The sequence below is a fragment of the Leptidea sinapis genome, chromosome 28, assembly GCF_905404315.1.
Source record: "Leptidea sinapis chromosome 28, ilLepSina1.1, whole genome shotgun sequence".
In the NCBI taxonomy this organism is placed as follows: domain Eukaryota; kingdom Metazoa; phylum Arthropoda; class Insecta; order Lepidoptera; family Pieridae; genus Leptidea; species Leptidea sinapis.
This window is the reverse complement of record NC_066292.1, coordinates 8,176,300-8,203,774: the sequence shown is the minus strand read 5'-3', so window position 1 is coordinate 8,203,774 and position 27,475 is coordinate 8,176,300. Positions and strand designations below refer to the sequence as shown.

At 36.6% G+C, this 27,475-nt stretch overlaps 2 protein-coding genes across 5 annotated transcripts; one reads left to right on the top strand and one right to left on the bottom strand.

Annotated features, from left to right (window-relative positions):
- The first annotated feature begins 12,520 nt into the window (after nt 1-12,520).
- Nucleotides 12,521-14,049, top strand: LOC126973012 (uncharacterized). 2 transcript variants are annotated; one of them, XM_050820138.1, is made up of 2 exons: nt 12,521-12,616; nt 13,177-14,049. In XM_050820138.1, exon 2 carries the CDS (start codon nt 13,180-13,182, stop codon nt 14,029-14,031), a length of 852 nt encoding a protein of 283 aa, XP_050676095.1. In that variant the 5' UTR covers nt 12,521-12,616; nt 13,177-13,179; the 3' UTR covers nt 14,032-14,049. The 2 variants fall into 2 exon arrangements, with proteins under 2 accessions (XP_050676095.1, XP_050676094.1); XM_050820137.1 differs by having other exon boundaries at nt 12,555-12,693.
- Nucleotides 14,050-19,263: 5,214 nt separating this feature from the next.
- Nucleotides 19,264-23,225, bottom strand: LOC126972958 (RNA-binding protein 5-A-like). 3 transcript variants are annotated; one of them, XR_007731233.1, is made up of 4 exons: nt 23,058-23,225; nt 20,818-22,948; nt 20,342-20,396; nt 19,264-19,937 (listed from the first exon to the last, which is right to left on the bottom strand). XR_007731233.1 is itself a non-coding variant. In XM_050820059.1 (3 exons), exon 2 carries the CDS (start codon nt 22,937-22,939, stop codon nt 20,825-20,827), a length of 2,115 nt encoding a protein of 704 aa, XP_050676016.1. In that variant the 5' UTR covers nt 22,940-22,948; nt 23,058-23,225; the 3' UTR covers nt 19,264-20,396; nt 20,818-20,824. The 3 variants fall into 3 exon arrangements, 2 of the variants coding, with proteins under 2 accessions (XP_050676016.1, XP_050676015.1); XM_050820059.1 differs by having other exon boundaries at nt 19,264-20,396; XM_050820058.1 differs by having other exon boundaries at nt 19,264-22,948.
- Between the last annotated feature and the right edge of the window lie 4,250 nt (nt 23,226-27,475).

Sequence of the window (27,475 nt, the reverse complement as noted above, 5' to 3'; positions counted from 1 at the left end):
CTGTTTTGTTAAACAATAAGTTTGAGCGAGACAAACATCATAACAATCGTTAAATGACGAGCAAGCAGCACTCCAATGTAACGGCTTGTACTTCGTGGTTCGCACCTCTGCCGTGCGAGGGCGCCACGAGCAGGGGGGGTGGCGGGAGTGGGGGTGTGGGCCCACGTTGAGGCTGAAATGAGAATTCCGGAGCTACGACGATCAATTTCTGAAATGTTCACATTTCGCAAACGTCTCAACTTAGCGCAGGCCTGGGATACTATCGATATTTTATTTATTTAATATTTAATTGATGCCAACGTGCAATAAACTACAGAAGCTTCTTTTACATTCAATAATCCACATTCATTTTGAGTTTGACACTTAAGTATCATTGCTTATGGCGGCAGCGTTCCCTTTCCACTGTTTTATGCTAAATTTAAAGTTATATATTTCTTAAAAAATACTCTACATTTTGTTAAAATACACCCATTCTACTTTATTTATTCACAGTATGTGTAGATGATGTGTGTATAATAATTCTTAATTGTTTTTGTTGTAAAATAATCGCATATTCAAAGTTTTGTATTATTTATCCCCATCACTTGGAGTAAATTCAAGGTACAAGGTACCTATTTAAAATATTTGTTTTAGATGTTAAATAATGATTTAAAATAGTGATAATGATTTTTTTGTCATTTCTTATGATTAAAGTTGAATTTGACATTTACACGTGTTATTTCTCGAAATAAATAAAAAAACAATATTTTTGATGTACTATCGACTTTGATGAAATTCAGTTTATAAAAGTCTGAGTTAAGAGGTTGAACAAAGCCTATTCTCCGTTATTTATGTATTATTCGAAAAAACAGGGTGCAGATGTGCATATGTGAAGTAGGTACCTAAACGAAAAGCCAATGATTATTAATGAATGTTTTTAAATATGAAAAAACAATGTCGACACAGTGTGTCCCATCCCTAGAGGAGCGTGGGAGCGAGCGAATATCTTCGTAAAGCGATAAAATGAAATGTTCGCAATTTGAATATCGTCCGTGTAACTTACCCTGTCCCCCTCCCCTTCACGCCTTACACCCTCTCCCGCCCGGGGTCACCTCTGTATCTACATGTCTTGTGTGTCTTAAGTACCTACTTATCATGTGCTACACTTCGGATTCTAATTATGAATGCTGCAATATAAGATGTGCACAATACTTCTTGAGGGCACATATATCTTTTTTTTATTGAAATTAGGGACGAGACGAGCAGGACGTTCAGCTGATGGTAATTGATACGATGCCCATTACAATGCAGTGCCGCTCAGGATTCTTGAAAAACTCAAAAATTCTGAGCAGCACTACAATTGCTCTCGTCACCTTGAGACATACGATGTTATGTCTCATTTGCCCAGTAATTTCACTAGCTGCGCCTTCAAACCGATATACAGTAGGTACGTATTATTTACACATTATTACTTCACGGCAGAAATAGGCGCCGTTGTGGTACCCATAATCTAGTCGGTATCCGGTGTAAAGGAGCCTCCCACTGATAAAATCTGCCGTGTTGGTAGACTAGAGCTCTATAGGTATTATGTGCAGTGTGCTGTTAGTAGTAGAATATATTCAAGGATCATTTTTACGTCTAGATAGACTACGATGTATGCTGTAAAAACGTCTAAAAAATTGAGTTAGTGTCATACAAATAGCGAGTGTAAGAAGTAGCTGGTCACGCACAGTAAACTAATATTCCCGGCTGGTTTTTATCGGTTGTCTAACAGCAAGAGACTCTATCTAGACATTTAAATTATCTAAGGGTTACTACAACAGCTTTCAATGACTTAATAATATAATACCACAACTTAGACATAAATTACACGACCCAGGCCTGTTTAATGAATAAATTGAATAGAAATACAACTTTATTCAAAAGAGACGTGATTTATTGCGCTCTTCTTCTCTAGTCTGATGCATACCATATTTTCGAATGAGTGGTAGAGTATGACGTGCAATAAACTTTTTCACACTTATGAAGAGCAATCTCAGGGTATGTAGACTCCAAGAAGACGACGGTGTCTGTTGGCGTATGTATGTATGTAAATACCGTCATTCCATGGTCTAAGCGGCGACTATCACTTGCATTACCTAAAGTGTGATTCCAGTACTGGACTGTATTGAAGCCCTCGACTACCTCTCACGCAATCATTACCTACACCATTCTAGGAATCACCAACTTATGTTTCGCTAACTTTATTTTTTTTTAATTATTCTACACTCTTTTTTTTTATTTCATAATAATGCGTTTTTAAGTATTCCTACCTAGTGCTAACTCTTACGTGTTGTATGTACGAATCTTTCGAGTATTTGTATTGAATTGCTTACTTTGCAAAGCTACAGGTTGTAACTGACTAATATGGCAATGAAGGCAGTTTGATATCACTTCTTCTTAATAAAGCTTCACATTTATAACATGATGCTTATTAGACCATTTAGTTTGTTCACCTATAGGCCTACATAGGTAGTTAATTTTTAATTTGAAAGTAGTAGTTGCCTTGAAGGTTTGATATCAATAAAATGTTTAAGTAAGGATAACAGAGAGAGTTGTCATACTGAAACATACAGGGCAAGCCTGTCAGCCATTAACAGCCGTTTTCAATAACCTATCTATCCTTAGTTTAACTTACTAGAGGTCGATATTACTATATTGGACACTAGCTGACCCGGCAAACGTTGTTTTGCCACATAATTTATTTTTAGTATTCAACGGTTTTTTCTCCGAAGTATTTTACAAATACAACTACTATGAAAAAGTATTTTCATTTTTGGTGTAATATATAGTATATATATGTATATATGACACAAAAATTTGAATTTGTATTGGTAACAAAATGTTCAAAATCGGTTTAGTAGATTCAGAGATAAAGGCCGGCAATGCTCTTGTGATTCCTCTGGTTTTGCAAGAGACTGTGGGCGGCGGTGATCACTTAACACCAGGTTACGCTCTGTAGTTCTCCTTTTCCATAAAAAAAAACCTCTAGAAAATTGTGATATTGATTTTAAATGAAATAATTTGCAATGATTTTATATTATTCTGCGATATATCCGTAACTAGAGATCCGTAATTGAAAACTGTTATTGTTGGCATAGCGACATCCCATTCTGCACGGACGCCAAGAAAGGGAAGATATTATTAGTAGCATAAGATCAGCACGCTATTCCCAGGGATTTAGATATTTATGGAGATATCAACCCAAGCGGTTTTCAGTAGGTAACAGGCGTACGGTGAGGTAACAGTTGCGAGTTCTCACCAATGGCGCGGCACGCAACAGTAACAAGCGCGGGGATTGGTCCGTCTACGGCCGCCCCTACTTCATTAGAGGCTCTATGTAACACACAGTGACACTGGGATTGAGCTGCTAGTTGTAACACTTATATATCACATGCCGGCTTCTGTATATATGTCTTAGATGCTGAATAGATCGACGGACTACGACACTTGCGGCTGTACACAATTTCGGTAGATGCCGGCTAGATTATGGGTACCACAACGGCGCCTATTTTTTTTTATGGAATAGGAGGACAAACGAGCGTACGGGTCACCTGTTGTTAAGTGATCACCGCCGCCCACAATCTCCCGCAACACCCGAGGAATCACAGGAGCGTTGCCGGCCTTTAAAGAAGGTGTACGCGCTTTTTTGAAGGTACCCATGTCGTATCGTCCCGGAAACACCGCACAAGGAAGCTCATTCCACAGCTTTGTAGTACGTGGAAGAAAGCTCCTTGAAAACCGCACTATGGAGGACCACCGTGAAGCAGTAATGTGAACATTACTGTGTTTCGGTCTGAAGGGCGTCGTAGCTAGTGAAATTACTGGGCAAATGAGACTTAACATCTTATATCTCAAGGTGACGACCGCAATTGTAGTGCCGCTCAGAATTTTTGGTTTTTTCTAAAAACCTGAGCGGCACTACATTATAATGCGCAGGGCGTAACAATCAAAACTAACTTCATTAGAGGCTCTATGTAACATACCGTGACACTGGGAGCGAGCTGCTTGTTTTTACACTTATGTATCACATACCGGCGTCTTCTATAACTGACGTTGACCACCCCTATAGCCCATAGTGGTTAGTGACCCTGCCGACTGAGCTACAGAGATCCCGGGTTCGAATCCCGGTATATGCAATCATTTTTATGATGAATATGAATGTTTGTTTCCGAGTCATGGGTGTTTATTTGTATTTATGTATGTTTAAGTAAGTATACTGTATTAAATATATCGTTGTCTAGTATACCTACAGGCTATGCCTAGTTTGAGGCAAGATAATTTGAGTTAGAGTGTGTCAATATTAAAATAAAATATTAAATAAAGTAAAAATAACTACAGGCTCTCGTCTGGTACCTTGATGATGTCTCAAATCCGAAAAATGATCGGACAGTATTGTATATATTATTCAAAAGAGCGCAACAAAAGAATTCTGGGAGTGTTTCTTGCGCCGTTTCGTCTCTCTTAGAGTGCCATTTGTTACCGAAGCTGGGGTAGCGTTAGAAATTACATGTAAATGAATTCTTAAGGAACCAATTTTGAGAAAATAAATGCATTTTATGCCTTTTAATCAAATTCCAATTACACGTTTAGGTAAGAAATGACACTTATGAATGTCAAATCTTCATTTTTCCATTTACTAAAACTTCACTTAAGTAAGACTTTAATGAGAAATAGTGGCGACAAACTTATTGGTGGCACTCCTATCAATGTGGTTTAAGTTGTGCTATAAACCTTAATATATATATAAATTACGTGACACGTTGTTTGTCCGCGATGGACTCCTAAACTAATGAACGGATTTTAATGGGGATCAACTTCATGGAATGCAGTTTGGTCCAACTTGAGAGATAGGATAGTTTTTATTTCGATTTGGGCCCCATGATTGGATTTATTTTCAATATTTGTTTGTGACGCACGGTTTGACAGTTCCGCTGTGAAACAATTTCATTATATCAACAGGGAGAATTTTTTACGAAATAATTCTTGATGTTTTGAAATATTATTGGCAAGTTCCTATAATACAGTATTTTTTTTTTATTATCTTTAGAACAACGTCTGTCGGGTCAGCTAGTATTATATATTATTCAATAGTGTTACATAAATGGTAAGAGAAAAATCCTAATTAAAAAAAACAAGTTATTAGTAAGTAGTAAGAGTTATGAAAAGGGTACCTACAGTCGATGGATGAATGCACACACTGTTAATAGATAAAGGAATTATGGTTAGATTAAGGATTGGTCTCCGCCGCGCTTTAACTAGACACCGCACTACCTAAGAACAGTAGCTCCTTTATTACGGCAACTATAAGATGCTTGTGTGCGCGGCATGTTGACACTCAATGGAATTTTGTAACATTTCGTGTTATTTTACATTGAAATTAATAAAATACAAAATAATTACTGATGATATGTGATCCAAATAATTACTGATGATATGTGATCCAATTATATAGATTTATGAGTTTTTAGTTGGTTACACGATTTAAATTAAAAATAATGGAATGAGTCAAAAACCAATGAAAATATTTAATGATATACCTACATTAATTCTTTCCCCTTATTCATAATAGTCTGCTAACTTAAAGCATTGCTAATTCTCACTCTGTCTTCTTCTATTGACCTAAGTCAGAATGAGAAAAACACTCCAAAGCGGCTGTTTAAAGTAAGCGGACCATTATTAATAAGGGGGTTAGTCTTTATACTTTTTAAGAATAATCATTTACCTACTATTATTAAAAAATTAAAGACAAGTAGAACTTAATAGTTTTGCAATGATCCTGTGATTCCTCGAGTGTTGTAAGAGAGTTTGGGCGCTGATGATCCATTTGTTAACGATCATATTATAAAAGACTGCTTTTTGTTGTTAGATTTTAAGTTATTTTATATCTATACGTAGTTATATATGTGTATCTTCATGTATTGCATGATACCTTAGATTATGGATTGGTCTCCGCTGCGCTCCAACTAGATACCGCAAGCGGTGTCTCAAAGTAAGGCAGGTAATACTACGACCAAGTGGGCTTACTCGAGCCAGTCTTGAACAATGTGTGACGTTAACACGTTCTGTTAAACTTCACTATAAAATTGAAACATAAACTCCGGGTTGCTTAGAGAAACTTTGTAAAAAGAATACTACAAGAAATATGAAAGACACTGGGATCACATATCATCTGTAAGTATTTTATATTTTATTAATTACAATGTAAAACAACACGAAGCGTATGTTACAAAATTTGATAGACGCCATTGAGTGTCAAGATGCCACGCACACAAGCATCTAATAGTTGCCGCAATAAATAGCTATTGTTCTTAGTTAGTGCGGTATCTAGTTGGAGCGCAGCGGAGACCAATTCTTAATCTAAGGTTACAACATATACGACTATTACAGTTGAAGCATAAGATATTATCGAATTCTAAACCAGTTTACAATTAGAATATATTTTTTATAATTATTGAATGCTTCAAGATTCTCCGTAAACTTAAAAAAAAAAAACGGCTGCTATAAACTGCCATTAGAGTGAGTTTGTCTGCTCTGTGGCATCCGCGCTACCAATAACCAAATTACTTTAATATATTTTTAATAAGTTATCTTAGATCATATATACGTCTAGATAGACTATGATAGCTGTGAAAACGTCGAAATAAATTGAATTTAGAACTAACCGCTTTTTTGAGCAATTGTGTAAGACGTAGCCTGTCACGCACACTAAACTAATATTCCTGGCCTGTTTTTATCGGTTTTCTAACAGCAAAGGACTCTATCTAAACGGTTTTTACATTATATTATCTTGATAGTGCCCGTATTTGCGTATTCCCCTACTATCTACACCATAAAAATTTATCCTTATAAATTTCTTTAGTAGAGTAAAAACAAATAGTATCTGCCTATACCTAGCCGTGCCTAACCAAAGCTGTAAAAATAATGTTAATAAAGTATTTTAGCGAACTCTTTTAGTGTAAAAAAAAAAAATCAAAAAAAATTCATTTAGTGGAATCTTCTTATATATAAAAATCTCGTGTCCCGGTGTTTTTTACCAAACTCCTCCGAAACGGCTTAACCAATTTGTTTGAAAATTTTTGTGTATATCGGGTTGGTCTGAGAATCGGCCAACATCTATTATGATAAGGGTCACTCACCCCTAAATAATTTTTAATTTTTTTATCTTTTTTTATATTACGATATCAGCATTAATAAATACATACAACTTCAAATTTTCACCCACCAGGTTCAACACCTATTTTTGTATCGCGATTTTAATATTATTCTAATCCATCCACAGATATGCAAATATACAAAAATAATTTTACACTTAACACCAGGAATACGTAAGGACCCGAATGCTCGATTGTCTTCCTTTTCCTTAATAAAAATGTTATAATAAACAACCATGTAGGTACCATATAGGTGCAGTCATATAACAACTTAATTAAATAAAATTCACGTTTAAATTCGCCTGTTGAAGTAGGTTTTCATAAAAGTAAAATGAGAGATTAAAGATGGATCCGGGATCTCACACAGACCTCGTGCAAATATATCGAAAGAGTTTTGACCAACAAAAAAGAATATATTTCAACCCCTTGTCGGTCGGTCTGTTTGTCCGTGTTTTTCACTTTAACTGTGACGTAGAGTGCTGACGAGGGCGGCCATCTACCGCCCGCTAGTGATGCGACGATATCTACCAATTCTATCGATATAATAGACATTCAGGAAATTATTCAAAACTGACTAAATAGAAAAAAATACCATTCCTAAACAAGATAATTAACCTTAACCTGATAATCAGATAAATTGGGTCATATTATTAGAGGTCCCGGGTTCGAATACCAGTAGGTGCAAACATTTATATCATAAATATGAATGTTTGTTTCCAAGTCATGGCAGTTAATAAGTATTTATATAAGTTTAAGTAAGTATATTGTATTAAATATATCGTTCTCTTGTAGTCATAGTACAGGCTTATACCTAGTTTGGGACAAGATAATTTGTGTAAAAATGTGTCAATATTATACCTATATTATATTTATTTACAATGTAATATTATGTACCTACGTTGAGGCACGTACCAGTCTCATTAAACTGAACTATTATTAGCATAATGAAGCTGAAAAATATCAATTTGAAAGAGTAGGTACTAAATTTCTTGCGACTTCTTTAACTTAAGCTCAACTTTTCCAAAGTGGTGGTAAAAGTTAAAAAATGTAATCTTTGATATTCAAAGTGTCGTTTTAACCGACTTACAACTTTTTTTATTAATTTAATTTTAGTATGTATAAATCATAAAATCAATACATTAAAACTAATTAGATATTTAAATGTATCTATTATAACATTTTTACTCGATACCCAACCTCAACATAAGCACATCACTAGAAGTTTTTTTTCTTTAACCCGTTTGTTTCGTACAAGTCGCGTGCAGTTGGACTCTCGAACTAAATGACCAACGATTTGTTTTCTCTGCGGTTTGAAGGTTTTATGTCGATGATTGAGGCGCGGGGCCCGCACGCCACTCGGAGCTGTGTCCGGCGCAGACGGCAGCAAGACTTGTGGAGGCCATTCAGATAAATTATTTGACCGTTACGATTTTGGAAAGAAAATTCTATGAACTCTTCGTAATTTGGTTAGGTTTCCAGTTGAAGAACGTTTTGATTCCACCGGGACAGCTTTTTTGAACAGACTTTAATAGAGAGGAGAGTCTCAGTTACGTGTTTCGTCGAATGTCATTTATAAACCGATTTTACAAAATACTTGAATCTTATGGTGGAACGCACGAGTTATTTGACGGAATTCTTACATGTACCTTACTTCTTACTCATAATATTGCAATTTTGGTATTTTAAGAAAAATCATTTACATAGGTAATTACAGAAATAATAATTGTACTTATTAGCTAGGTATGTTATTGTACTTATTATAAGTAGGTACCTAGGTTTGTTATAGGTAGCGACAAGATAGTAAAGCGACATAAACAGGTAATATTTGAAGGTTAATTAATCTATTAAATGTCACCATTAATGAATCCTCACCAGGGTCGTATTTCAACAATTCACTGTACGACATGTAAGTTAAAATATTATTCCAAACCTACATGTGAAAATTAAAAATTACAATGAGAAACCGGGCAGGGTGCGGGGGAATAGCGGCTGCGTCAAATGCATTTTCCGATAATATTTTTCGAATTGAAGAAAGCGAATAGAAAATAAACGTGCGGAATCGAACGAATCGCATTAAGGCGAAGGGTAAACAGAAAACATGCAAACAAGGTGTTTTTAGACAAGTTTTGTGGTGAAAATATTGGATTTGGAGCTATGAACACTACTTTATCCTGTTACACATACCCTCAAGTCTTACTTGTAGGTTGCTAATGCTTATTTTTGGTTAAATTTAGCACTCCAGAGCTATTATGAACTACCAGTTTTCTTTGCAGTTAAACATGTTTTTTCTCGGCATCATGCATTTGTTTAGTATACTACTATCATAAATTTGTCCTTATAGATTATACTTTCTATGTTGGTACATTTATTCAGATTAGTAATCAATAATGAGGATTGTAAGCAATTAAGCAGTTTGCGCATGTTAAAATGTTACATTTTCGACCCAAGCATTTTGAAAATATTGGCTTTGTTACATAGGAGCCGTGAACTCATATCGCTCAAGGTCGCCGGCATTTAGTGTCGCCTTAACTCGTGAACGGGTGCTGCTTTTGGTGCCAGATCAAACTGTTACAGTTAATAAGTCATTGTATTTGTTGGATGGAACTAATTATGACGGTAATCACGACCATCATGTTCACGAAGAATCCTTACAAAAACAATGAATTCAAGCTCTAAAGGTTTATGCATCCAATATACGATTTTTTATATAGTTTATTGTTTAATACTTTTTAAGAAATAATATAAACACGACTCATATATGTATGTATGTTACAGCCATTGTAAAAAGATTGAAAAGAGTGTTCGTTGAGTTTCTTTTATGTTCTTCTCACGAACTCAACTTTTTCCAAACATATGGTAGATTCAGTAATTAAAAATAAATATTAATATTGACTATTCGAAAGCGCTTAATTTAAGCCTAATTGAATAAAGTTTCTATTTTGTCTTTGACTTCGACGCGTAGGTACTATACCTACGGTGAGTTTTGAAACTAATTTTGGACATAAAATTTCTGAAACCCATAATAAGTAAAAATATTTTATGTGATTATCTTCAGTGGTCTTACTCTAAGTTATATCACTTACTCTAAGTTATATCACTTCTACACGAACTCGCTTAGCGAGTTAGCAGCTCCTGAAGATGCCTCAGTTTTTTTGTGAAATTCAATTTCATATATTCAACATAGGGATTATGAAATATGAATAGATTTTTAATGTCGTAACACATTTTTTTTACATTTCCCGGGATCATGTTGTAAACATCGCCCAACAAAAGATTTACTAACTTCTTATCAGAGTAGTTCCATAAATTGAACGGAATGAACAATCTAAAAATGAGTCTATCTAATTTTTTTTTTCATTTCGGAATTCTGACCACAAGCTTCCACAATCGTGACGAACGTCATTACTTTATATATTTTTATAAATTACGTGCATTAAATGCGGTAAACCAATTGGAATATTCAAAGAAGATGTAAATACTACGTAATATTATACCGATTAAGAAAAATAATGTGTACAGCCGAAAGAGAAATAGATAATTTTAATTGGTAAGACCTACGTACGTTTATATTTTCATACCAGATGCGACATCTGTCTCTGAATAGAAGTGAATAATGCTTCTTCTAGTTAAACTATTCGATACTAGATGGCGCTAATATATCTTGCCAAAGAACTTGAACTGGAGCTATCATTATAACATTCATATTATTTTATGTTTAAACAAAGCACTGGCTTTATGGCTATATTTAATATGATCTCATCTTTCACTTTAGTGGTCATCAGGTGGCAAGTGCGTGTAGCAGAGAGAAGGCTATACGAGGCGGCTCTCCTATTAACTTCTAAGTAAATTATTTGAATTCAAAGAACGTGAAGATAATGTGGGCTTCTCTGTTGAACGTACCACTTAAGGCGACACTAAATGCCAGCGATCTTGAGCGATATGAGTTCACGGCTGCCGGCCTGCCATCTATGTAACAAAGCCAATATTTTCAAAATTCTTGCGTGGAAGACAGTTTATATGCTTACAATCCTCGTTATTCACTACTAATCTGAATAAATGAACCTACACAAAAAAGTACCTACAAGCTATAAGAATAACTTTTCTGAGAGAAGTACCAAAACAATGCGTCACGCCATGCCAAAAAACTTGTTTAACTTCAAAGAAAAGTTGGTAGCATGAGATGATAGAACCTGAATGTCAAAAAAACAAAATTCTTAACATCTTTCTATATCGTTAGTTAGATTTAGCTGTTGCTAAATCATTGAATGACAAGAGAAAACCAGAGTAGACGTAAATAGCAAACTCTGTTTTAATTATTTTAAATAACGTAATATCATATATTTCATTGGTATAACTGTTATATTTGAATGAATACAAATTTGAAGACTTAAGACTTTCTGAAACAATAGCGCTATATTTCTCCATTCACCTATTCATAGGAACAAACGTAAACTGTTAAAATGTAGGTTAATGCATGTTTAACCTCAATATTAAAAGAGGCTAATTGACCAAAGTGCTCAGATCTCAGTTTGATAATTATTCACAAATAAATTTATAATTGGTAAATATCTTAACGGTAACTGTAGTAGGTTCTAAGAATATTTTAGAAAATCATATGATTTGAATTAATATCTGAATTAAATAAATTGTGGTGAATTTTTCTAATAAATTAATATTAAAATCTCCACATATTTTCATAATATACTTGTTAGACTCAGATGTTTTTAATAAATCCTCCTCCAATACACTTTCAAATAACTCATATTATAATGCATCTGTGGGTCTGTAGGTACATAGTTACAACAATGGCTTAAGGCGAAGAGTAAGCAGAAAACACGCAAACATGATGTTTTTAGACAAGTTTTGTGGTGAAAGTATAGCATTTCGAGCTCTGAACACTACTTTATCCTGTTACACATATCCTTAAGTCTTATTTGTATGTTGCTAATGCTTGCTGTTGGTTATAGTTAACACTGCCGAGCCTTTTTGAACTACCACTTATCTTTGAAGCTAAACAAGTTTTTTGGCATGGCGTGACGCATTTTTTGGTACTTCTCTCAGAAAAGTAAGTCTCGTTATTCTTATAGCTTGTACTTTTTTGTGTAGGTTCATTTATTCAGATTAGTAGTGAATAAAGAGGATTGTAAGCATATAAACTGTTTTCCACGCAATAATTTTGAAAATATTGGCTTTGTTACATAGATGGCGGGCCGGCAGCCGTGAACTCATATCCCTCAAGGTCGCTGGCATTTAGTGTCGCCTTAACTGCGTGCTCACAACTTTGTTTTCATAATATCGAACAACGTGATTTGAGTCAGGCGTCGCTCGGAACAACATCTCGTGTGTGTGTTTGTAAACATACATAGTATACACAATGTAACTGTTAGTTCCGCTCCAGCGTTCACAGTTCAGCATCCGACCTGACCACAGAAGCAGGACCGTACGTGAGTAGCAATGTATCTATGAACTGAATTTCATTTAACTGTGCTATCTGCTTGCTTGAAACTGGTACGGATTTTAGGTTTGTGGTTTACTTACTAGATCATATTACATACGTCATGTTTAAGATCTCTGCCTTGAACTTCTTATAATTTAATTTCGATCTTTTGCGCTATTGAAAAATTTTTTAATAAAATCATCTAAGAAGAGTTTACATTCTCCGTTAGTAAAAAAAATGGTGTGATGTTACGATCATACGACTCAAGACAATATTTCATTTAAGGAATCTATTAATTCTTCGGTATATTCAATAGTATTGAAATACTGTTACACAAAGAATATAATGATCAATATAAATACTAAATCTGTTAAAAAAAAAATTTGAAGAAGTCCCTGGCACCATTTTGTTTTCAAAAATAATGACGTCAGCGTCTTAATCATCGGTATTATCATCGTTCTCCATAAAATATTATTTAATTTAAGAACATGTAACAGATACACTCCATTCAGTACTAAATAAATACAACAATTATGTTTAGTAACACATTTTGTTTTCTTTTTATAGACAATGATTCGTATTGCGATACTAATCTTGCTAACGACGACGGATGGAAAAATTCTACGCAACAACGCTCTCATGTCTCAAATGGTCTCCAATTTCCACAAAGACAGTTCCAACACCGAAAGAGACCTCGAACCTGTTGAGAGCAAAAATGAACCAGTCCTCTCCAGAATGCAAAAGCTTTTATGCAAGAACTTCAAAACGATACCTTGCGAACTGATCACACAGGATTCAACGTTACGGAAGCTAATAGAGAAGTCGATCGCACAAATTAACTATCGGAAACTGAAAATGGAGAAAACGACGCAAGCTTTGCGGTACGTAACTCTGCACCCATTTGTAAAAGAAGAGTATTCCAATTACGTTGGCGATGACTACACTAAACACGCGATAGAAAAAGTCCCATCGAGACATTTTAAGAAAACTAAAAATGCTAATTCGAAGCACACAACAGTGTACGGTAGGAAGAATATAAAGAAATTCTATCCCCACAAAGTAAAATATAGAGACAAAGATATCAAAAAGCGCTTAGGAGATTATTCGGAAGACAAATTTTCAATGTCAGAAGAGTTGCCAGACATGACGCTTACTAAAAAGCATCAACATTTGTCGTACAAGGTGGAACCAGCTAACCCTCCAATATGGCGGATTGACTACACCAAACACGGAGAGCCTAGCTACAATATGTTCTCATTGGGAACAGACAGACATGAAGATAGAATGAAAACAGAACATGATGCTGCTGCGAAGGATAATATTTTAGATCAAGCTCGAAGAAAGGATGTCCTACATTCTGATATTTATATTAAAAATAAATATAATGTGAAAAACTTTAATTCTGATCCAATTGAAAAATAAATATTTTTTGTATCCGTCCGGTGTTTGTATTTCTTGTCTGATCCACGCTACGAATAATGTCAGTTGACAAGATAATATTATGACTTACGTGCAGTTCAGCTTAAAAGAAAAGAAAGAGTTTAACTTTCAGTTTTGTACCAGATACAGCCAAAAGAGACCAAGACTCCAAAAAATGATATCAACACGTTGGACTTTACTAATTTATGAAATAAATTGTCGAGACAGATTGACGCAAAACGAAGTCTCTTTGAAATGAAATTTATTTATTGCATCGAATACAATATACATCTTAAATTATAGTACCTAGTGTCTCCTATCCGGCTAATTTAAATAAGCACTTAATAACTTTAATTGAAATTAAAAAATCTTAACACTATGAAGTTGTTGGCAATTAATCATTTGAATAGAAGTCCAGGAAATCGTTTCTGTAGTAAATTTTCTAAGTCTAACGGTAGGTATAATAAGTATAATGTTTTTCTGAGACTGTGGTGAGAGCCGCGATCCTTTACGGAGCAGAGTGCTGGCCAGTTAAAGAAACCCATATACATAAGCTTCACATGCCGACATGAAAATGCTAAGGTGGAGTCAGGAGAGGTAAGAGGGCTTGACAAAGTTCAAAACGAGTACATCCGCGGCAGTTTTAAAGTAGCCCCTATAGCCGACAAGCTCAAAGAGAGCTGTCTGAGGCGGTGAAACGGTCAAGTAATGAGGCGAGACGAGGACCATGTACTGAAGACCTGAGAAAAAGAGATGTTTAGGACGAGGTCGTACATACACATGGTACAGTTGTATAACCAGCATCATTCATAAAGGAAAGCTCCCCAACCCGACAACCGTAGACAGAATGGCAGGGCGCAAGAAGATTTGGAGAGCTTTATATGGCACAACAATGTTTGCCGAGTCAGCTAGTTAGATACATATTCTTTGCAAGTGGAAAAACTTTACTGTTACACTAGATCAGGATATTCACTATAGTACATACTTACTTAAACATATACAATTGTAAAAAACTCAACCTTTTCGGAATTGGTGTTCAAAGGTTTGTCATTAATGAAAGAGAAAGAGTCATCAGAATCAGAACATGAGTAGCGATGTGAGTAAATGAAAAGGGAGACTTTTATGTTCGCCGTCGCACTGTGTGTCCACATACACAGTTTTGGTAACAAGGACAAAAAAACCCTCACGGTGAGTGATCAGCATACCTCATGCTCTCTTATACCTACGGGAAACACCGAATGAAAAACGTCGAGTCCTGCTTGGAAGATTTGCTGAGAAATGAGTTGTGTGTGGTCTTCACAATAAGTAGGTAACTCTATATCGTGCTGAAAGATCAGTTTTCAGTTGATACATTCAGGCCGATGTCTCTTAACTTCTTGTTTCAATCTTATCAGCCGTAGGCACTAGAGATCTGAATTGAAGGTTCTGCCCGGCGGTAAATGCAATGTATGTAAACACTCATAATGAACAATTCCCTTGAATTCCCATCATACGCACAGCTACTGTATTGGGAGGTAACCCGTGGTTTGCCACAATCTGTGAAGCCTGACCGACTTTTTCGGACGTTCTTGTCGTAAGCAATCGTAGGTAACTAAGTACCTACTTAATCCACTTTTCAAATACGGTTCTGTTTCACTACGTTTTAATTAGTTATTATTTTACATATTATTATCGCTAACGTACGAAAGTAGGTATAAACATCAATTATCAGGTCAGTTAGAGTTCGGAAGTCCAAACCGACCCATATTTATCATGTCACCAGAAAATAAAACATTCTCACATTGATAACACTATCAAACATAAAGCTGAATACACATTTAATTAGAGCTAAATTAAGATATTAATTTACCGCAATATCGAAAAGTTAATGACAAATAAAAAGCAGCAGTTAGAGTAGATAAGTTAAGATAAAATATAATAAGAATTAATTATTATTCCTTCATATTTTAGAAAACTAACTTTTGGGAAACTGGGGTAAATAAATGCCTCTATAAATAGGTACATAATTAAGTACCAAACTTTTGATTTAAAAAAAACAATAATTATATTTGATAATGATCTGTTAATAGTGAGAGTTACATCCAGTAACAAGTTATTAACGAATATATTCAAGGCTAACAACAAAATTACATAATTACTAGTGTATCACACTGCTTACTTGCTGCTACGTCACAACTCATAATATTAATTATTACCTCACTCGCTCAGATTACAATAATATCAGTCTTCGAACAAACACAATGTCTCGGCCAGTTCTATCGACGCACGCATTAGATGTTTCAACCGGGAAGCCGGTGTATGGATTATTTGTGGAGCTATACAAGAAGAAAGATGATTCATGGATCATGTGGCACAACACAGTGACATCTAGCGACGGTAGAGTACAGTTTCCGTTCACTAAGGACTCGATGTCGGCCGGAGTTTACAAGCTCAAGTTTAAGGTGGAGGATTATTACAAGCAGTGGAATAAGGAAACTTTGTATCCGTTTGTAGAGGTGAGTTGATACTTTGTTTTCATAGACTAAGTAACAAGATTTGATAGTCGATAATAAAGGCCCTGAAAGGATATTATATTAGTTTGATTACGTAGGTATTATTAACAAGATTCAAATAAGTTTACAGTTTAATAACAAACAACTTAAACTATTAGGTAGGTACCTACAGTTGACCGACTTTTGATCTTTATAAAATTAGGTTTTCTATAGCGCTAGTAGGTACGTACAGTTGGTTGCTAAAATCTGCTAGTCTGGACCAGCACTCTGAGCTTACCCTACTCTTAGCATACGGCTATTACGGTGGTAACTGATGCACGTATCATCCCCGAACCTAAGCAAGGAAACCCATTCTAAGTTTTGGTTTTAGGTATCTACCAGAAAGTTCCTTAAAACAAGACATCCAGGTGTTGGAGATGATATCAAATTTTGTGATATGTCGGGCGATGGTGAAATCAGATCAAATAGCTCTTAGGAACGCACATAGCACTGGATGCCCGAAAAATTGAACAGCTTCGCGTTTTACGCGCTTAACCTTGTGCGTTCTTAGTGTTATACTGGACTAAATATTGGCGGTCAAATTTTGAGACTGCGTATCAGTCTCGAGTTCAGACGCAAGTTAGTCAAGCTTAACTTAGTAGTAACAAAAGTATGTTGGTATGGCCGGTGTAACAAGATTTGCAGCATATCATTGATGAGGAAGAAACAGTGTAGGGGATAGAACGCAGCCATCAGGGACACCAGCATTTATAGTTTGTAAATCAGAGTATGCACCGTCGATAATAACCTTGATGCTCCGATCAGCCAAAAACTAGAGAACCATTTGAATAACCTCTCAGAAAGCCCATATGATGGCATTTTCGCTAAAAGGGCTTGGTGCCACATCAAATCGCCCAAAATTTTGTACCTATAGGTATACGAAAAGTAAGCTTTCCTTTTCTTTCTTTCCTTCTTTCGTCCTAGCCTTCAATTATTATTCTTTCTATTTCTTCTGGCACTAGCTTCCCTACATCGAGATACTACATATTCACTTCGCATGGCTGCTAGTCTCCCTCAACTATAATTCTTCCACATAGGATTTTTTGTTTCAGCATACCCTAAAGCTAAATTTTGTAATTTCAGATCGTATTCACCACCAAGGAAGATGAGCACTATCATATTCCGCTGCTGCTCAGTCCATTCGGATACTCCACGTACCGGGGCAGCTAAACTCCCCACCCGCGACACCCGGCCTAAACCACCAACTGTTTCGTTTCAAAACTTTGTGATCTGATAATTATTAAACATTACTTGTGTATAAAAAGCAATCTATGATTTACTCCCGTCAAGTATTTATAGGTTTAATATATTAAGCTCACTCGCATTTCAGGTTTATTACGAGGTTAGTATGAGGGTTGACTCACAATCCTCAGGAATGTATAGAAATCACGAAAATTCTACGAGTGCATATCAATTTAATTTAAACAATTAAGTCCCTGTAGCAACTATCCCAAAACACAATTTAATACATTAGTTCTTCAAGTCACAGACACCATTTCATTTTACTCAGTTTCCGGGGTAGCTATGGCAATGCCATCACTTGCAAGAGAACAGATTTACCTGTACAAACAAAGTGATCTAGTTAAGGCAGAAACATGGAACTGATAAAACAAAGGATCCTTACGAGAAGCGCTGGCTGTAAGCTAAACTGAGTGATGCAATCATTTAGTAAATATTTAAATGAAACAATCATCGTCATTATATCAGCCGGAAGACTGCTGACAAGGGCGCCTGCGCTGCCCTCATCCAACCTATTCCGGCGATCTTGACTAGATCGTCAGTCCAACTTGTGGGGGGCCTACTAACACTACGTCTTCCGGTACGTAGTCGCCATTCGAGGACACTACTGAACCCAACAACCACCTGCCCGTCGAGCTATGTACCCTGCCCACTGCCTCCTCATAAGGCCCATAGTTAGCGACGTCTTACATCCATCAATTTGGGGGTAGAGTCCGAAAATATTCCGGATCATTTTGAACGGCTGGTGGCCTTGAAGAACATATACCCAGCCATTTGAACAGCCGCCACGAACCTGTTAGTATACTCCTGCACTTCATCGCAGTCATGTATCGCAGAGTATTATATATATCTACAATCATACATGGTCTCGATTTCGTCTAATTGTGACGAAGTCGGAATGTTACCCTGAATGACCTTCAAAGAATACCTTTCAATAATTCTGATTATTAGATACGCTACTCTCGTCGACACACTCCCCATCTCTGTTACGTTGCTGACGAGAGACATGTGAATGAGGAACCCGAGACTACCCTGGGACAGTTGGTCGCCCTCCCTGAAGTAGAGCAGTCCTTCATATTAGATATCCTTTCACATCAGATAACCCCACGAAATCCCATCGTAATCTGCTCAAAGCTTCCTCCTCCGTTATATGTTGCCAGGGCAATGGTCTTTGTTTGCGGTAGCGTAGCCGAACCCAGGGATTCTGCACTAGCACCCCCCGCCCTGTCGCTAGTGCGGCTGCTACCCAGGCTGCCAACGAGCGGTGGCCGGGTCCTTACAGTGTCTATCCGTTGTTGGGTTTGGCTTGGCCATCGCAGTAGATGGTGCTGTTCTCTCAGAACCATGATGCTGCCCATCCTCTATTCCTTGTATCCCTTACCACCCGTCATTTTTTACGACACCCATGGAGGAAATGGGGTTGTGCTATTCTGGTGTGTCACCACATGCACAAATGAAACAATACTTTTAAAATACTAAATTTATTTATAAATTTTATACACTTATGTAAAATATTAAACTAGAGTAACTTAGGAGTTATTTACAAATTGAACATTTTCACAAATTGATATTACAAAATTGTCTTGCTTTATGTTGGTTAAGAATGGTATTAAATATCTTACAAGGTCAGTCATCTTTATCCAATCCTCTAATTTTATCAATAAAACTTTAAAGTATAGACAAAATTAATTGATCACCTGATGTTAAATGATCAGTCCCAATCTTCAATAGAGAAATTACATGAAAAGAACCAGATTCAATTCAAAGTATTATTATATCCTATGTTAACATAATATACCTCGGTGGTTATACATTTTTTGAGCTAGCCATGAATAATAATTAAATTATTATTATATATTATCAATATTATACTAATCAAGTTCTACGAGTTATTAGTAAATGCCTTAATATAATATTATGTAAAATAATGGTCCACTACTTAAAAAGCAAATGATTTAAATACATTATAAGTTCCATGTATCTCTCAGATTCTATTCTTAACACTGGTGATGGAAGAAATGTAATTACAATTTATCCAACTTACAGCCAAATTAATTAAAGTTAGCTAATAACAAAAACAGTATCATTTATTAGTGTAGGGATAAACTACATTGGCACGTAGATCTCGGCACACCAACTCTGCAATGCAAATAGTCACAAAAATCAATAAAAGTCTAAAATAATACCATTCACCATTTCTTCATAGCACATTATCACAGTCTTATCACAGTTTGTTCCCAAATTCTAATTAATGTTCACTAATTTGTCCAATCAAATGTTTCAATTTATCTAAGCTAAAGTTCCACTGTGTTTGTCATGATCATTAAAAAATGCTGTCACTAAGAAAAAGGAAGTATAATAGATATATTACAACAAACAATGCATTATACATGTTGTCACATGGTTGGTTTGGTAGTTGGCCCCGATCCAATCAACACTCCCCAAATGTAAGACACAATATGCATCCCTTATGTGTAGTTCCTTGATACCTGTATTCCTGTTAATAAAATGATTAGACAAGGAGGAAAGAAGTATACACTTACCATTGCATAAGATGACACATGGTAACGGCTTGCCAATGCATCTCTTGCGCCGAATCTATTTTGAATGAACACAGAATCATACAATTAGATATTAGTTAATAAAACCTCCCTCATACCATCTTTTAATTTATTTTATAACTTGACAAAAAATTATGATCAGATAGGCCCATGACACAAATAAACTTATTATTTTTTTAAATTGCTGACAGAGACCTTTCAGCCAAATTATTATTATAAATTCAAAAACATTTAATTTGCACAATGAAAGGATTCAATTCCTACTGTCAAAAACCAGGTGGAAATACATACCAAATCAAATAATAATAAACTTAAGTGCTATATTAAAAAATTGATTAATTTTAGTTATAAGATTACTGTCTCTGACTGAAGGTTATAAAAGGTGTTTTAACACTACAAACCTGGATCCAACCTGAAAGAGATATGAAATAAATGAACAATAGTGTAATAAGACTCACCTTGATATCAATTATTGCCTTCCTCTTGGATGACTTCTTTATATCTCGCAATCATTAGTTGTTTGACTGTATCCCTGTATGTCTGGCCAGGAGTCGGTGTGTAAATCCCTCGCTTCTGGCCCAAACCAGCCAAGCTTGGTCTTTGTTCTGCCTCTATGGGAGCAATTCTTCCTTGTTCTGTCTTACCTAAGCCCCTTCCCTCAGACCACCCCATTTTTTGTAACATTTTACCTCCAATGGTATCAACAACAGATGGTGGTGGATGAGACACAATAGGTGCTGGTGCATTTGATTCAAATCTTTTTCGTATAATTGGTACTTCATCCTCCCCAAATTTCATTCTTCTCTCTGCAGCCCTATCCCGGTACCCATTAGGTTGGTGCATTGAGCTGTTCTTCTGTTGGAATTCAGCTAAATTCTGCTTGTGTAAGTCTGATAAATTTTTATGCTTTGTGAGTACATCTACAGATGGGAATTTTCGCTTGCACAGAAGACATGTAAGCTTCATCCAGTCTATAATACCCTCATCACTGTCAAATTGATCTGGCTCTTCATTCTTCAGTAAGAAATCATCATTGACAACTTGGGGTGGAGACAATTCTGGCATGCGAGGTATGGATGGCCCAGCACCTAGCACAGAAAAGCCAATGTCTGCAGATCCTATGCTTGCTCCATGGTCTTGGGGCTGTTCCATCACAATATTGCTCCTAGCATTCTCCTTCTTTTGATTTAATGTTCGAGCCCATCTCTCCATATCTTTAGCAATCTTTTTGGCAACTTTAACTTTGTCATCTTTATCTTTTTTCTTCTTCTCTTCTGGTTCCTTGGGAATAGTATTTTCGAGAGTTGCTTGTGGTGGATTCTGTAATTTAGGCTGGTTTGTGTTCTGTTGCATCTGACTCGCTGCTATGTATGTGGCAGTTGAGGCATCCCAATACATATACTGTGCTATGGTACTGTTATAGAAATACTGTGTGTTTCCATCATAGTATAATCCAGTAGCTGGGTCATAATAATATCCTGATGTTTCATCATACATGAATGTTCTAACATCTGGTGGTTTGTAAACTGTCTTTCCATCTCCAATAGGTACATTGCTTGCTGTTGCAGATTGTGCTGATGGAACAAATACAGGTACTGCACCGGGAGTCCATGACATTTGTCGAGCTTGTGCTGCCGAAATTGCTGACTGAGCAACAGCAGCTGCTGCATTAACCCTATCAGCTTCAGACATAGACTTAGTTGGATTATAAGAGGAAGCATAATAAGCAGAATAGTCTGCACTACCTGTATGCTTTTGTGGCTCATTATAAAATGAAATAAGCACTTCTCTGCCATCAATTCTAAGTCGTGGATCTAGAGCTAAAAGTTCTGAATGAGCAGCAGTGGAATCTGATATAGAATTAAAATTAATGTAAGCTAAGCATTTTGAAGCACCTGTCAATGTCTCTCTTCCTATTGTGATTCCTGCTATTGAATCTAAGACTGACTTTGAACACCTTTCTTTTATAGCTTCTAAGATTTTTTCTTCTGTAGTCAATGCATCAAGCCGTCTGAAAAGTAACCTCTTAGTTATACCAGCACTACCATCTGTACCAATTCTTTCATTACCCCCATGATACACTACACCATCCGATCTCTTTCCTTGACAGTATCTTCGATAACAAGTCATTCTCCTCTTAAAGTTGTAAGAGCCACATTTGCAGATCCAATCACCGGGTGAGGCAGTAACTATAGGAACATCTTCAGTCTTGTCATAAGTTTCGTCTCGCTCCACGGATGGAGACCTGCTCTTAGTCGGAGATCTACTCTTTTCTTGCTCAAAACTTATTTTAGGAGGAGACGGGGCGGCAGGGATATTGTCATCGCGTAGTGGAGAACGGCGCCTATCCCGGTCTCGAGGCTTATCATACCGATCACGTTTCGGACGATCGACGTCACGGCGATCGCGATCGCGGTCACGCTCACGGTCGTGCCTGTCACGGCGATCCCTGTGACGGTCCCTCGGCGATGACGGTCGACTTCGGTCTGGACTTCTGCTACGCCTCGCATCCCGCCCTGGAGAGCGAGTTCGGTTATCGCCCCAGCGGTTCATGCGGTCCTCACGACCACGCCACGACATGGTATATTCCTGTGAAAATCACACTTAAATGTAACGACAATACTCACACACCCTTTTTCTCGTGCCTGTGAGCCCATATTGAAAGTTGAAACCTTTCTCCAACTCTTTTACATTTTACCTGCAGAAGATATCCCAGTAATTGTCTCCAACCTTATCTTAGTTTTTTTTTAGATAAAAACAGTATTGGTAAATAACAAGAATTGCTGAATTATTAATCTATAACCAAATTATAAGCTTTACAAGTATCAAATTGATAAATCACAATCGCCATTTTAGAATTAGAAATCTAAAAAGTAAAAACTTGGACAAAAGAGGATGTAAGTACTACGTAATAAGAGGCGGGACTGCCAAAGTGAAAATTAGTTTAGTATGAAACGTGCAGTCTTTTGACATAAGTTTGAAATAGTAGTAATTACAGTATCGCGATTAGTCACGAAGTCCGGCGAAGTTTGAAAGCGAACAGTTGCTTCTAAAACGTAGTAGATTTCGGCTATCTCCGTTTTTTACAAGATTATAGCCGTCATCTGTCAATCTATCAATGACTGCACGTTTCATACAATTAATTGAAACCCCTTTTTAATAGTTTCGCTAGCCTGAACACATACCTAGTATCTTCTATGTAGTCTATGACAAAGAGAATATAAACACTGGTCCGTGACAAATGACAATCAACCAATAGTAGTTTTTTTTTAATTTCCACTCCTTTTTAAGATTTTGGCTCTTTTTGGTGTAAATATCTTTAGAAGGTATACTATATTATAAGATAGGATCAACAGAATTCTGAAGGGTTTTTATAGATGTAGGGAAAAGGACACGGATGGATATCAAAGTATCTAAAAACGAAGTTCGGTCGTTAGTCGATTATTTACGGTTGGGAAAAAAAATAAGTGATCCAGATCATTAGTCAAGTCCGCATTCACATTGTGGATTACCTATCATATGAAACCTTACAAGGTTGGCCGGACATGTGTGTCCAAGCCGCATTCTTGTCAATATGGTAGTAAGTAATGATTTTATCATTTTGCCCTGTGCTTCCCCAGGGCTTAAAAAGAATAGGGGAGTCCCAGGTCCAAGTGTGTCGTAAGAGGCGACTTAAGGGCTTTTTAGAAGTGGGAGGATGTAACCTCAGAAGATATGCATAATTTTTAAAGATACTATGTGCCATCATAAAAAAAAACTAGATTATTATTCTCTTGGCTTTCGTAATGTCGCATAATAAAAAGTACTAATACTTAAGAGATTGTTTTTCTGTAACTGAATGTTTCTCTATCTAATTAAATCGAGACGAACCTACTCGTAAGTGGTTAGGGGCCCTTCATTTTGCTAGAATAATATAATATTTGTTGGAAACTAAGCATGGTGCTAAGTAAAATACAAATAAGTAAGCTTGATGGGAATAACTGGATACAATGGAAGTTTCGCATGTCAGCTCTACTGCGGGGCATAGACAGACTCTTGGATATTTTCCAAGGAAACACTGAAAAACCAAAGAAGCCTGTAGCTGAAGGAGGTGATGCTAGTGCTACGTCCACAGCGGCTTTGACGGAGTATAACAAACAGCAGAGTACGTTATGCTGGAAACTACTGCCTTACTGCTAGTTACGAATAACATTTCAAATGAAATTCTAGACGTAGTAATAAGATTTTCAAATCCTAAGGAAATATGGGATGAATTTCATAGATTATATGATGGTGTCAACGAAAATAAGTTATATGAAGTATTTATGGATTTCTTTAAATAAATTAAACAAGTTCAAAAGGACACTGTCGATGACGAGTCAAAGCATATTAAAAAACTGAAAAATTTGTGACATTAACTGAATCAGGAATTATTAGAAGCTGAAGAATGTAAGCTATTACCAGAACTTCTTTTAATCTGCAAGATTTTAGATACTTTGCCAGAGAATTATGTTTCTTTTAAGTCGAGTTGGATGTTGATATCGAGGAAGGATAGAACTGTCGATAATATTACCAGCCTTTTACAACTTTGTGCGCATGAAAGAGCAATGACAGGAAGCAAAGAAGGCATGTCTAGTGAAGCACTTCTCACAAAGACAAGTAAAAAGTTTGTTGAACAAACGAAGGAACAGACACCAGGGAATAAAAAAGTTACCAAGTTCAGATGCCATGTTTGTAAAATGGTTGGTCACTTTTGGTTGAGGAAAGATTGTTCAAAGAATAAGCAAGATAGAGGGAACGGTAGTAGAAGGACCAATTTGATGGTACTACTGTATATGACTGAATGCAGTGAAGATCGTGAATAATGGTTTGTAGATAACGGAGCTACACATCATGTTACGATGAGAAAAGATTTATTTGAGAATTTTAAGCATTTCCGCCAACCACACACAGTTAACTACTACGGTTAATGGAAATGTTGTACAGGCTTTAGGAAAAAGGACAATCAGAATAAACCCTGATATTGGAAATGAGTTTTTTCTTAGTAATGTCTTGCTTGTTCTTTGTATTAGCAAGAATCTATTTACGGTGCTAGCGACACAGAACAAGAAAACATATAGTTTGTTTGAGTCACGAGTAACTACATGTACTTTAAAAATAAATAGAACTATCGACGTGACAGGAACCAGGAAAAGGTATGGTGGTTTATTTAAGCTGAACTGTGTAGCAGTGAAACCAAAGGTAGCCGCATCGGTCAATGCGGTAGATACCTTGCAGCTTTAATGGTTGATGGGAACGTATGGGCCATCAGGATAAAAGACATGTAAAAACTAAAAGGTCTTATAGAGAGAGAGAGCTCAATATTAAGGCAAAAGATAATAAATATAATTTGTTAAGTTTGGCACTACAGAAAAAGTTAAAATGCCTGAAGAACGAATACATTCGATGTTGGTGGACCTTTTCCGCCTTCAATCTCGAAGTTCCGATATTTTGTGCTATTCAAAGATGAATTCACCCGCTTTCTTTATGTCTTCTTTATGAAAGCTAAATCTGAAGTACCTGAAAAGCTGAAGCAAATGCTGACCAAATCACAGCAGGACACGCAATAAAGGATGTCGTTAGTGATAATGGTAATGAATTCGATAACGAACTAGTCCGCAGAGAATTTTCAAAATATGGAATACACCAAAGGCTAATAATGACATATACTCCCGAACAAAATGAGTGTAGTGAAAGAGAAAACCGTACGAACGTAGAGTCAGCTAGAGCAATGATGCATGCGTATGAAGAGTTACCTCAATATTTTTGGGCGGAGTTGGTACAGACAGCAGTTTACGTTTTAAACAGAACAAGACCAACTTACGTGGAATACATGACTCTGTTTGAGCTATGGTTTGAGAAGAAACCGAGAATAAAACACCTGAGAATTATCGGCTCTATGTGTTATGCGCATGTTCCTAAACAGAAAAGGAAGAAATTACACAGAAAAGCTAAAAGATGCGTGTTGATTGGATACGACAATGATGATGGCTGTAGACTATAGAACAATGGACTCAAATTACATTGTCAGATCAAGACACATAATTTTTGACGAAAAGCTATAGAAACGAAATTCCAAGGGCCAGATGAGGAAATCACAGAAGTGGAAGTTTCTCTTCTAGTACGAAAGGAATGCAATGAGGAAGTGACAACCGCTCCAATTAACAATGAAGTAACAGACAATAATGATTCAGAAATTCAATTGGAGAGTAATAGGTACTCATGCCATCGAGGATAACAACTTTATTGACTCACGAAGAACCAATTGAACCAAGGGGAGAGAATAGAAATGACAATAGTTATTTTGATCAGTTTGTTGAAAATGATGATGAGAGGAAGATAATCGTGGACAATTGATTAATGCACAGAGTGATAGTACCCGTGCGAAATCGAAGCACGTTGTAAAAATCGGCGACCAGCTTTGCAGTTAGCCGACAGGAACACGTAAGTTCTGGTCGTTATTGAAAGCCGTAAGTACGGCTTTCGCCATGCTCGGTCGGCAGGCGAAGGGGGAAGGCCAGGCAGTTAGCCTAGATATAGCGAAGGCCTTTGATCGTGTATGGCACAAGACGCTTCTCTCAAAACATCCATCATTTAGGCTTTTCGAGAGCTTATGCATGTGGACCTCCAGCTTCCTCACTGGGCGCAGCATATAAGTCATTGTCGATGGTTATTGCTCGAACGCGAAGCCCGTGAACGCTGGAGTATCCCAAAAGCTGTGTGCTATCTCCGACATTGTTTCTTCTGCATATCAATGATATATTGGACACGTCCAACATTGCTATACAGACGAAAGCACTGGTGATGCCAACACGGGCCATGCCGGGAGAAACTTGTGTTTTGTATCGAGTCCTCTCTGGAGAAGGTCGCTGAATGGGATAATTGAACCTTGTCCAATTTAACCTCCAGAACACTCAAGTTTGCGCGTTCACCACTAAAAAACCCTATTTAAGGTATCACTGCTCTTCAACAATACTTCCATTAATGCCTCGCCTAGTATCGGAATACTGGGTCTCGAAATCTCGAGTGTTTGCTAATTCCGTGGCCATCTGGAGGGCAAAGCCAAATTGGCTTCTAAGAAGCTGGGCCTCATTAATA

What these genes read in the sequence shown, in the direction of transcription:
- LOC126973012 (XM_050820138.1), top strand. Translation starts at nt 13,180, where the DNA reads ATGATTCGTATTGCGATACTAATCTTGCTAACGACGACGGATGGAAAA.
- LOC126972958 (XM_050820058.1), bottom strand. Translation starts at nt 22,939, where the DNA reads ATGTCGTGGCGTGGTCGTGAGGACCGCATGAACCGCTGGGGCGATAAC.